This window comes from Coturnix japonica, chromosome 1 (assembly GCF_054131305.1).
Source record: "Coturnix japonica strain WE chromosome 1, WE-NBRP24, whole genome shotgun sequence".
NCBI lineage: Eukaryota > Metazoa > Chordata > Aves > Galliformes > Phasianidae > Coturnix > Coturnix japonica.
In genome coordinates this window covers 151,384,068-151,397,263 of record NC_140663.1, presented here as the reverse complement: position 1 = coordinate 151,397,263, position 13,196 = coordinate 151,384,068, and the positions used below count along the sequence as shown (strand labels likewise).

The 13,196-nt window shown below is 35.7% G+C and overlaps 1 protein-coding gene across 2 annotated transcripts in view; it reads left to right on the top strand.

Annotated features, from left to right (window-relative positions):
• Window positions 1–13,196, top strand: part of VWA8 (von Willebrand factor A domain containing 8) — a 160,135-nt gene that overhangs the window by 77,664 nt on the left and 69,275 nt on the right. For both annotated transcript variants that reach the window (XM_085536105.1, XM_085536106.1), the window contains 4 exons: window positions 9,287–9,362; window positions 10,031–10,166; window positions 10,967–11,086; window positions 12,137–12,342. In XM_085536105.1, coding sequence (XP_085392231.1) covers window positions 9,287–9,362; window positions 10,031–10,166; window positions 10,967–11,086; window positions 12,137–12,342 — 538 coding nt within the window. The remainder of the gene's footprint in view (window positions 1–9,286; window positions 9,363–10,030; window positions 10,167–10,966; window positions 11,087–12,136; window positions 12,343–13,196) is intronic.

The window sequence follows — 13,196 nt, the reverse complement described above, 5'->3', positions numbered from 1 at the left end:
TGTGGATGCCCCATCCCTGGCATTCAAGGCCAGGTTGGATGAGGCTCTGGGCAGCCTGAGCTGCTGGGTGGCAGCCCTGCCCACAGCAAGGGATTGCTACTGGATGGTCTTAAAGGTCTCTTCCAACCCAACCAATTCTATTTGAGTTCTGATCTAACACTTCATATATTCCAAAAGATTCGGTTGAGGAGTATGCACCTTTTAGGCAATGAGCTGATAGGAGTCATTTTAAATCTCAAAATTTATGTCTTGTTCTGGAAGATGGTGAGAGGAGATAGTAGACAGAAAAGAGAGTGTTTTTCCTTAAACATCTTTTCTAACATCTGTATTTACTTGCTCTACCACTCATTTACGTGTAAGGGTCAGCCTGACCTTAAGAATTAGATTGTTTGTGGAGGTTATAAATATTTCTCCTAGCCTTGCTTACCTCATTGAGAGATTTTCTTTTCTTGAGTATTATTTACATATATAAATATATGTGTGTGTGTGTATACACATACACGTATAGAGAGTAAGAGAGATATATATAGAGAGATGTATATATAGAGAGTATATATACATACATATATACTAGGTGACACATATGTATGTGTATATATGTACACCACCCTGCTGCTAATCATTCTTTGGAACCACCCTTATAGCAGGTTGGCCTGTTAGTAACTGAGCACTTCTGTTTCCAAGCAATTTTTGGAAAAAAAGGCAACCTGAAAACCCAAATACTTTGCTTAAGTTTTATAAATTATTTTGGGACCATGAAACTAAATATCTGAACTAAAATAATGCTGTGATTAAAGTTTAATCAGGAAAGAAATTAAGAAAAATGTTTGCTTATAAATTATTCAGAAAGTTGACTGCCCTTGCTTACGTACGTCCTAATATTAGAAGTTGATCAGGACACAAAAAGGAATAACTCCAAACTGGCAGATCTCCTTTATCATCTACAACTGGGGTTATCGGACTCCATCTGGAACTGACAGTTTGGTTTAGGCTCTGCATAGCTTCTGTCTAGGGTTGCACTTACAAAGCTTCTTGCTTCTGTTCCATGCTGAATCAGAAGTTTCATCTACTCACATTACCCAGTTAGTCCCATTACTTTAAGAATAACTTCTGGGAAATAAACCCTCAAATTTTGTTTATTTCTGAGGGATGTCTGTGTCCATGGTTCTGGCTACACATACGAAACACATAACAGCATTATCTTGCCTAATGTTAATCTTTAAGATCTTACAGCTTTCACCTTGAATGATGCTTTCACCTTCAGGATGCTGCTGGGAAAATGAAAATCTAAGGCAGCTGCAGGCCAAACCAACATCTGTTTAGGAATTAGATGCATGTTGGATGACCTTATTACAAACTTTTATGTCCTCCAAGTAAATGTAACTGAGAATCGAATACTTGCTTTATTCCTAAATGTGCGAACCCTGACAAAACTCATAATTTTATGAACCTTGCCATTAACTACTTGTGTTGTCTGTTGTGTGAGTCATGTGGAAAGAAATCACCTGTGGTTCTCCAGAAAAAATGTGAAACCAAACTGATAACATCTTCCTTTAAATTACAAAGTTTCTTGAAACACAAAGATTCCACAAGAGGAAAAAAAAAAACCACCGGACAAAGAAAGAAAAAGCCCATTAAAGCCTTAGGAAAGACTCAGGCAATAATATGTGCCCTATTCAGACTAAAGAATCTTTCTTAGCATGGGTGAAAGTGGTACATAAAATATAAGCTCCCACCTCTCCTGTGTTAAAACCCCAGAAAAAAGTATTGTAGACTTAAAACTGTTGGCTCCTTTGATAAAGAAAGAAATAAATTAATTTTACCAATTCTACCATCTAATCATAACTAATTTGGATGTAAAGAATGGTTTTGCTGGTGTTACTATATCCTTTGTCGGCCATTTAAACAATTATGTGTCCGTTTGGAATTCAGTCTTACCATCAGGCTGCTTTTTTGAATTACAGTGACAGTGATTTCTTCTTGCAGTTCCTATTTCTGTCTGAACTGGTATTATATAACCACAATATTTCCCTTTTGTTTCCAACGCAGACTTGATTTATGGCTCAGATTGTTTTGTTTGATTGACTTTGGATTGTGAAGGGACTGCAAAAAAATACCCAAACACCACGTTTTTCGAAAGCTCAGGTTCTGCCTAGGAAGGGGAAAAAAATCAGTGACCTACATTTTGTATTTGTTTCTTTTAGAATAAATGATGTGTTAGTTTTACATGCTGGAGACATTGGAATATATTAAGTTTCCGGAGTCATATGATTTTATCTGATGTTAGTATTCATTAAGTAATCTCCTAGTCTTAGACATATGATCTTAGGGAAAATAATATTGGCATATCATTCATTCTCTGCATTTATTGCGCCTGAAATTTCATTTTAGACAGTTAAATAGAACTGGAGAACTTCTGTGTAGATCATGTAGTGTCAACTCTAAGATCTGATGTGCAACTTCTGAAAGCTGCCATCACAGCTCTGTTGGTGTTGGATTGGTTTTATGTTACGTAAAAGAGCAACTGGCAGTAGGAACCTAATCTGACATCATGTGTTGTGCTTCTCATTGTTCTATTAGCAAACACACAAAAGCCTCTTAGTGCAATACCTTGAAGAAGTTAAATGTAAAAAAAGGCCTGTGTCCCAAGCAGCACAGTACTTTGTCTCAGAGCAACACAATTGACATTATTATGTGTCAGTACTTCTTTGTACAGTTAGGAATGCACTGCATTCATTGCTGTTTTGAGATTCTCAAAAGCTGTGGGCACACTGTATTTGGTAAACTGCTGTAGGTGACCCTGCTTGAGACACACATGTTGGACTAGATGACCTCTAGAGGCCCCTTCCAACTTCAAGCAATCTGTGATTCTGTTATATACCAACTTTTGCAAGCCAGTAGGTAGGTGACACCAGTGTGTTCTTATTCTAGGTTAAACCAAAATTGTTCAATAGAAGTTAAAGATTAATTCATCTCACTTCCATAAAATTAGATAATCCAGCAGTGCTTGTTCCACATGGGGAGTCTGTTAGCACCGTTCTTAGGTTTTGTGCAAACATGTCCGTACAAAAGAGTTGTTAAAAGCTGAGGAAATTAAGAAGCAGCTTCAGATTTCATTGTTTTTGGAACAATAAGAATTAGGAATTGTTTGTAATGTCATTAAGTTTGATAACTTGTAGAACATTTATTTATTATTACTGTATGAGTGTAAATAACAAGCAGAAATTTCTATGCGATGTTTCTTGGCTTCATGCTGCTTCCACATTGATCAGCAACAGGAAATGCAACAATTGCAGCTCACCATCTCCACAGTGTCTGCCACAGGCATTCCCCTACTCAATTAAAAGCTTTATTGTGTCAGTCCTGAACGTATCAGTCCTTTCCATTGCTATGGGAACTTGGTTGCTCTCAGCTAGTAGGAGAGCTGTATTTGCTCTGAGCTACTATGCACAGGGGGCAGCTGATGTCATACTAAGTAAAACTCGTCAACCTCAACTCTGACATCTTGAGTTTGTAGAACTGCAGTTATTTTGGTTGGGTAAGAATGTTGTGGTTGCTTACAAAAATAGAAGCTTTTGATGAATGTCCCACAGTGCAATCTACATCAATAATTTATTGATGGATTATGATGGTTTTTCTGCTACTCAAAGCTTCAGTGAATCTACAGCAGATGTGAACCAAGTAGTCCTGTTCAAGTATTCTCTTTCTGCATAATAAGAAAATATTCTTGGAAATTAAACCGTTCATCATCCACAAAGAGTATATGAATCTTTATAAGGTCATGTAACAAAATGAAGGAGAGTTTTTTGGTGCAGGAGAGTTGTTCTTGTAATGTCCAAAAAGTCAAAGCTGCTTGATAAATATAGTTTGATGCCTTTTCAAGAAACAAGAGAATATCTGAAGTTCTCTTCCTTAGCTTTGATAAAAAACATCTTTTATAAAATGTAGTGCTTGCTTTGGGGTTCGTGCCCTTAAGTTAGCCATACTATGCATAATTCTCTGTGTTCAGATAACTTTTTTGTCACTTTTCTAATCATTGATATAGGCCTCATCTAAAGTATTTGTCTTTCTACTGTTGTTAAAATCCCAATTCCTGTTAAAAATCTGTTTGTTACCTGCTAGTCTTGCTATTATTTTTGATGATAATGCACTACCTTATTCTGGTTATCTCCATGTTACATTTTATTTCAAAGAATTTCTAGATGATGTTTCATCTTCTTGTCAAAGTCACTGTGTTTGTTTGTGTGACTGGTGATGTGAAAGCGTGGTCCAATATTCATTTTATATATCTGCTATGTTTTGGGATGTGGCCTTTCTAATTCTGTAATAAATTACAGTAATCTTTTCTTCCAAAAATTACCTGAGTTTACATACGTTATCCTTTTCAAAATAAAAGTAATTTTGCTGTGATCTTTAACAATCAAATTAATTGAGAGGTTGGGGGTAGGAAAATGAGCGTATAGTGTCCCTACAAGCAATACTTACTACAAACTGTGCATTAATCTTCTGATGTTAATTTTCTTTCTTTCTTTTCAAGCACATGTAATCAGTATAAAATCTAATTACCTATGTCCCCTGTTGAGATCATTTAAATCTACCCTTTGAGCTTTATTGACTTCGGATTTTTTTAATTGTAATTAAAAAAAAAGAAAAGTTGTTGCAAGAAGGAATTACTTATTTCACTCAAGATGTTGTTACTCAAGCTATAGTTACCTAATACTGTAAAGCCACAGTGAACTTAATCCCAAAATTGCCTTTGAAAGAAGATAGGACTGTGTAAGGCAGTTTAAATGCTGGTATAGCTCTGCAAGTCTTGTTTTCCAGAGTGAATAACCATAGAGAAATTATGTCTGTAGACAAAGTGCTCTTAAGGCTTCAGTGGTTTGTTAGAGGAATCCATTGAGCGCAGTGAAGATGTGTGTGTATGTTTTATACGCACACAAAAAGGCTGGCTGATTTGTTCTGCTTGACTTCCAGTCCTGAATTTTTACTATGTGCATGTCTAGAATATTTTCTTTTCATTCTTAACAAAGTAAACTTACAGTGCATCCTTTATTTTTGATACAGTTTAAGTTTGGAAATAAGTAATAACGGCATCTTCTTGTTGTGCAGGTTTATGCTGTGAGGCATTCGGTGTGCTAGCTAGTATCCAATAAGTTGTATTGAAAGCTTACAAAAGTTCACATAAGCTAATAGTCTCTTTTTTCCAGTGTTAGCTTTTCATAAACTGCCTATTGTCAGATTCCAGGTATTAGAGAGCTACTTCATTTATCTTCTTGTAGGAATTCAGTTTGGCTTGAATATCCTGCTGGGTAGCCGCTGGGGAGAAATAACTTAGGTTAGAAAACTAGGTTGTTTCATTTTCATCTAAAGCTAAAGTAGCATTTTCTAGCTGTTTACTTAGTGAAATGTATTCTTGTACACAATCTGGGGAGCAGTAGGGCATCGTGTTTCCGCATTTGTGGATTTTGCAATTTGAGTGAATTCCCCATATTATGTGCAAGTGTTGCGTCTCATTTTAAAAGATGGATTTTGTAACTTGATTTAAGCATATAGCCTGAATCAAACATGTAATTGCCTTTGGGCTTTGTTCTGCCACCCACAGTTATACTGAGTAATAAGTACCTTTATATTCCAAATAATTCTTTGGATTTTAAACAAATATCTGTCCTACTGAGTAGTTACAATGGTCTAGCAGAAGGAATTTAGAGATGTAATTATCTGTATACATAGAGAAAGTTTAAAAGGCTTTACACTGTCATTTTAACAGAGAAATAAGTAAGCTGTTTGACTTTTTAGGCATTGCAGAATTTCCTGAACATCGTGGTCATGTCATGCAATGATACCGTGTATAATAGGTTGGCTAGAGGAGTTTATTTGTAAATGTCAGAGTCACACAGATTGCCTGCTTTTCATCAGGATAGTCCGTGAGTGGATTAACTTAGCAATTAACAACTTCAGATAGCTCTTGGCCTAATTATTTTTCTAATACTCTTGAAATTAGGTCGCACCAGCTGGAGATATTCTGATTGAAACGTAATTGAGAAGTTATATGTACATCTGTGTATGTAGATAATTAGATAGATGTATACAACTCACAGATGTGAAGAACTATTATTATAGCGTACATTCTGGGTGTCTGATTTTTCCTTTCAACCACTGTGTACAGATACATGTAACATATATATATATATATATATAAATATAGATATAGATATAGATATAGATAATTTAAATGGAAATAACTTTTTAAATATACTGTCATCCATAGTCATTGCCATCTGGCTGGCCTCTGTTCAAATCAGTAACAGGAGTTTGCATTTCTTTCAGGCATGAGCACCACAATAGCAAACATGAGTGTACTGCAGGAAGAATGTCCCTCTTTGGCTTGCATTGCTTTGTAAGGAAGGGTTAAAGTCCAGCAGGACTGTCACTTACCTTACATCTGCTTTACCCTCATTTTCTGCAGTCAATGGAAATTTCTTCTGACACATTTCATAGTTCTTGCCTGGAAAGAAGGTATTGCTGTCAAAGGAATTGTAGCTGTTAGAGACCAGTATGTATTGAGTAAATTTATAGATCTCGGAAAAAGCTGCCTTTGGGCTATAGAATGCACCAGCAACAAAGAGTAAATAAAAGGCAGTGATGGGAGCCAACAAACAAAGAACAAAAAAATAAACATCAAAAGAAATCTCAGAAGTGCTGCTATAAGTGGAGTGGAGCTGTCAGAAGAGCTGCTGAGTTTAGGCACTAGATACTTTCTTTTCATTGTTGTTGTTTTTGTTTCTATTTTTTTAGTGTAGAATTCTGAGAAGAGTTTCCATGATATAACACGTTCTTATGAAAGACTTTTGTGAGCTTTCCGTATTTATTCTCTCACAATCAGGGGAAACTGAATCAGTTCAGTTGAACGGGATTGACAGTACGTCAGACAGCTTTTCTCACCCACTTCTGCGTTCCCACAGTTTTACCTCTGTGTGTCAGAACTATTTTCCTCTGGAGTGCCAAGTGTGATGAAATTATGAGAGTTTTGTATTCTTGTCTTTGTTAGAGCCTTGTTAATACTAAGACGCTAATATTAATAGGTAAACATGAAATAGAGTTGTCCGATCTCTTCTGCACTCCAATGTTTTGAGTGCCAGAAGTAATTTACACTTAGGAAAATCTGCATATCATGTTGTTGTTCTGAAATATTTCAGATGTAACATATATTTATCACTGTCTTCCAGTATCTTTACATTTCAATTCATTACAAAGTAGAAATTCAAGAAAAAAGCCCAAGGCAGAAAATGATTTGTAGTCATTTTTTAATCTGTTTAGTTAGATTCTGGAGAGCAGAAAATAATGACATCTAATTGTATCGCTCACAATTCTGAAAGGAGTACTTATCTGTGCTGTCATTCTTATGTATGCTGGCTAAATGTAACATCCAAAGTACATACTGAATCGTGTTCACTTACATCACCAAACCAACAGAATTAATGTTTGGCTGTATACTTAGCTTATAGAATGCATTGAAAATCCCATGGAATATTTCCTTAAAGAATGAGGGCTGAATAACAACAAGGCAGAAGAAAAGTGATAACCACAGATAAGTAACCACAGGAAAAATAGTTGGAAATCAGATTTAGGATGTTGAGATATCAATTGTTCTTTCTTCTTGAGTCCTTCTACAGTTTTTATTATCTATGCAGCTTTCTTACCAGCCCTTAAATAAACACGTAAACTTCTAGCGTTCCCACCAGAGTTATCATTATTTCTGTCTTCTCTGAAGACTGAGATCATCCTAATAGTTTATGGAATCTGATACTCATTCACAGGTTAGTGTTCTCTGTCTGGGAGCTGTGAGTTACCTATGCAGAGCCAGAGCAATAACTAGCTATCCAAAAACAGAATACATGATTTTGTGATGCAAAAAAAATAAAAAATAAAAAATATGGACATAATTGTGTTTTGGTGGAGTTTTGCAGTTTCTTAGTTGATAGATTTGAATGAAGCAGAGGAAGCCTCAGCTCTTCTACTTTTCCTCTTCTGGGTTAAAGTTGAGATGAATGGGCAAATAATAAGAAAATTCTGCTTCTGCCCTGTGCTTTATCGTAGCATATAGGAGGCATTGGGATAAATCAGTCATGAGTAAAGCTAAACAAGGAAGTATCAGTTGTTAGGGACAGAAAGCCTGCTGACAGCAGTTTCAAATGAAGGAAATTTGTGTGTTATGCTGTCAGCTCTGAGCTGTAATTGGAAGCTGGCCATTTAATATTTTAATGCAAACAGTGCTGTGTTTGATATCCTGTACCCACAGAGCTTATCAGAATATTGTTGGGTTTTTTTTTTTGCAAGGTGTTGGAAAATTAAAGATAGAACTAAGGTGGATATTTGGAACAGTGAGTCAGCGTAGCTTAAGCAAACACTTGTTATATTGCATGGCTGTGAAAGGTAAGAGATTTTTGTTGCATCAAATCTCACACCTGCGATATAAGTTATATTGGTAATGTGGTGATGCCTATTGCTGGACCATTCTGAACTGCAGCAGTTATTCCTTTATCAGTACGTTTAGTGGAGGTTGAAATAGATGATAATAATGAAAACTAAGAAATATCATCACAGATTTTGATTAACTATTTAAGAATTGTAAAACTGAAAAATTGATTAAGCAACTCAAAGAAAAATAGGATTCCTAAAGGAAAATGTGTTACCATTATAGCCTCTGATCCATCTAAGAGTTTACACTGTTTATGATGTAGAATGTAGCAAGTGCTATCAAAAATTGTTCATAGAATCATAGAATGACCTGAGTTGAAAAAGTCCACATTTCTCATCCAGTTTCAAGCCCCTTCTATGTGCAGGGTTGCCAACCAACAGACCAGGCTTCCCAGAGCCACATCCAGCCTGGCCTTGAATACCTCCAGGGATGGGGCATACACAGCCTCCTTGGGCAACTTGTTCCAGTGCGTCACACCCTTTGAGTAAAAAACTTCCTCCTAATATTTAACCTAAACCCTCCCCCTGTCTGCGTTTAAAACCATTCCCCCTTGTTCTGTCACTATCAACCCATGCTGATAGTGAATGAATTCCATCTAAATGAGCTGTGGCAGAGATTAGGTGACTGGTCTTTTACCACTAAGCTACTACAGCAGCATTCTCAAGTTCAAGAATTCTGAAAAGTAGAGTTATTTTTCCTTTTATAAAAGAGATCTTTTATGTTTTCATTTAGTTGTTTTGCTCTTTATCATAACTCAGTTTCCTCTGTATTTCAGTTAATGTTGCCTGTTTTTCTACATTTCAGGGACACCACTGTGCAAAGCCTTACCCTACAGCCTTCTGTTAAAGATGGTCTTATTGTATATGAAGACTCACCACTGGTCAGTAGTGATATTTGAGTTGTATATTTGGAAATGTTTAATCCAGTAGTTAAGCATGATAACTTTTCAGATAAAATCCCTTATAATTTGTTTATATAGGGCAGCCAGTGAATGTGGTAACATTTCATTAACTTTTGCCTTAGTCACATTTGCTGTGTTTTCTATGCCAAATATGACAAGTCTGCACACAGCCAAAATGAGCATGGGAAGTAAATTGGTTTGTGTTAACCTGACACATTCTAACTGACACAGTGGCATTTCACCACTTCTCTTTTGCAGTATCTAAAATGCCTCACACCTACCTGCAAAATATTACTCTAAAAACAGCTCTTTCAATTATTCTTTAGTTCTTTCAGCTTTATGCTGACAGTTTAGATGTGAACTATTGCATAGTTTACCTTTAGCATCCCTGGTCTAAGTCAGGCTCCTCAGTTGCCTTCCTAGGGCAGTCTCTTCCATCCATATCCTGAATTAACAGAAGCACCTTCCTTCCTTGTCCCAGCATCTTTCTTTTCTCTCTCTGCTACAATTTGGTCATGTCTTATCCCTGTTCTGATGCCCTTTCTTATATCACTGCCACTGGGATGTTCCTGCTACTGACTGACACACAACTCATGAGTTTATCTCAGTTCTTTTTGGTGGGTTATGATGGTTTTGTTCTTTTCCAGGTAAAGGCGGTGAAGTTTGGACATATTTTGGTAGTTGATGAAGCAGACAAAGCACCAACGAATGTTACCTGTATCTTAAAAACCTTAGTGGAAAGTGGAGAGATGGTTTTGTCAGATGGAAGGCGAATTGTTGCCAGTAAGTGGATACAAAACATTTTGATTACTTATAGTAAACTTTATCATGTTCCTGTTTTTCATCAGTTACATTACTAAGTTGAGCCCCAAGAGTCCAAATGTAGAATGTTGGTGCTAAAAGCTTAGTAATTAAAGAAATTACAGTTAATGTCTTTTTTTTTTCCACAGAGAGCAATCTAAAATATACCATGTCAATTTCTGTCTTTAAAAACTAGAACTACTTTTGCCATAACCAGAAAGGTTTTCTTAAATTAACATTCTTGTGAATCAAATTCTCAGGAATTAAAGAACACAACGAAACAGTAACCTGACCTCTCAATTAATTTCCTTTTCACAATGAGAAGTAAAGGTCTGTTGGACCGAATTATGAACTTGGCTTTACCCATGTGAAGAGTTGGCATATAACTCGATCAAATCCAGCAATAAAAATAAAAGTGTAGCTAAGGTTGAATTGTTAAGGCCTTCATCTAAAAAAAAACAACAGTGTTCTCTAATGACTTAAAGATATGCTGCAGGATGGATGCTTTCTAATTAGGTGGAGCTAATTCACCAGAATTGCAAGAACTAAGTATTTTTTATCATTATTTTTTAAAAGCCCTCTTTAAAATACCCTCTTGAACTCAGTAGACACTGTAGTTAGGTAATAAATATCATGTAAATGAGAGCGGAGCAATCTGTTCAGCACTCACGTGGTATAACAGGTTTTTCCTCGTGACTATGAATTATAGAATTGCACTTATTTTTTAAATTACTTGCTAATTAGATTAAATATGCAATTAATGAATTGTATCTCTTTTCTAGATCCTGCTCATGTAGATGGGAGAGAAAATGTCATAGCAATTCATCCTGATTTTAGAATGATAGTTCTAGCAAATAGACCCGGATTTCCTTTCTTGGGTAATGACTTTTTTGGCACATTAGGTAAGTGATTCGTATTAAATGCTGAAGAGCAGTCGAATAGATGAATACAATTATTATCTTTATTTTATCCGATTTCATCAGAACAAGGATTCCCTATGCATATTAATACTCTGCTTTACATAAGATGCTCAGGGTTATGTTCAGCCTGAAGACAAAAATGTAAATTTAGATCTATTAATAAAAGTGCTGAGAATTGCCCCGAAGTTAACAACTATGCGTAGTCATCATTGTACAACTAGAATTGCTTTGTGGGATCGGGACTAACATAGAATATGGACAAAGGTAGGAGAAATTTTTTGTTAATGAACATAGCTATAAATGTAGCAATAGTATGAACCGTAAGCTGTTGATAGCTGACAACAACCTTAACTTGTGTGTCTTAATCTGTTAACTTTGGCTGTAGTGCTTGTTCAGTAAGAAATAATAACACACTCAAAAAAGCAGGAGGAACCCCAGCCCTATACTGTGTGATAGCTTTTTGTTTTTCAGATGCAGTTCCCTGTGATTGGGAGAGACCCGCTGGCTCTGAGTTTCACCACGCTACATTTCCCCAAGATGTTCTTATCACAGCCTATTCATTTTCTATGACCTAATCTCTCTCCCTATATTGACCCTTTAAACAAAACTGATTATCCTAGTATTGTATTTGCCTCACATGGTAGAGGCTTGATGAAGATTTTGGGGTGGATTTTGCTTTTCAAACATACCAAGAATTCTCTGCCTTCTGTGATATTTTAAAGGTGCTCACAAATTTCTTTAGGCTTTTTTCCCACCTTTTTTTTTCTGATCTGTATTAATTTGATTTGCATTTTGTCTTGAAGTTAATTTCTTCCTTGTTATCACATGTGTTATAATAGCAGGAGAAATCTCCATGTTCCTGAAACCTCAGTGTTCTTTACAGCAAGTTGATCCTTCACCTGTTTCAAAGTGTTTCCTCTTGATACGTTGCTTTCCCATTTAAGCTCCGGTATGAAGTGCAACACAGCTGCTGCATTTTATCTCTTAATCAACAACAGAAATGTATGGTTTTGTTTCTCTTTTTTCTATTAGGGGACATTTTTAGTTGCCACGCTGTTGATAATCCTAAGCCACAGTCTGAACTGGCTATGCTTCGACGGTATGGTCCTGATGTTCCAGAGCCTATTCTTCAGAAGCTAGTAGCTGCATTTGGAGAACTGAGGAGTTTAGCTGACCAAGGAATAATTAACTATCCCTATTCAACTAGAGAAGTTGTGAATATTGTGAAGCATTTACAGGTACAGTACATCAGAACTTATTGACTTCATCACTATTAAATTTCTAATACTTGTAGAAAAAGATACCGTTCATGCTTTTATATTTCATTTAAGAAAGGTTTTCCATTTTGAAGGCATAGTAATACTAAAATATTCAGGATAAGGATCACAAATGTACATAAGCATGTATAGATATACAGAATACCTGTGATACTGTTTTTCTGTTATGTTTGATGTAAGAAAATGTTAAGTGAATATAGTAGACAACTTCATACTAGCCTCTATTATGAAATTCCCCGTTTAGCATGGAATACTTGAAAAAGAATGTAGCTGTGCACTTTATGCTGCAATGGGATTTTTGTTTTTATTCACTTTCCAAGTTGGAAAGAAGACTTGCACAACAGTAATACACCACAGATGGAATTTGTCTAAGGAAGACATTACATGAATAATGACTTTGCAGACAGATACTTAGGAATTGTGGTTGCTTCCTACATGCATTTGAAATGCAAAATCTTAAATTCTAATTTAATGATTATTATGTTATTATTTTTAGGTTTATGGTAGATTCTGACTTGTATTTTTACGAATTGAAAGATAGACTGCTACTGATGTATTTGAACTATAAAATATCTCAATGACTTCTTAAATGGTAGTGCTGTTATTTTCTGTTTGTAATCAAAAAGTAGATAATTTGGTGTTTTGTAGAGTATTTCCTGAATTACTGAATTCTAGATTTAGAAAGCGTAGTGGAAATGTTAATGGATTTACTGCGAATAGAAAATTTCTCATGCATTCTTTGGCCTACCATTCCTTTATTTAACACTGGTTGAATTTGTTTAATACAGTTAAATTATGTCTTTGTGTTTGTTAAG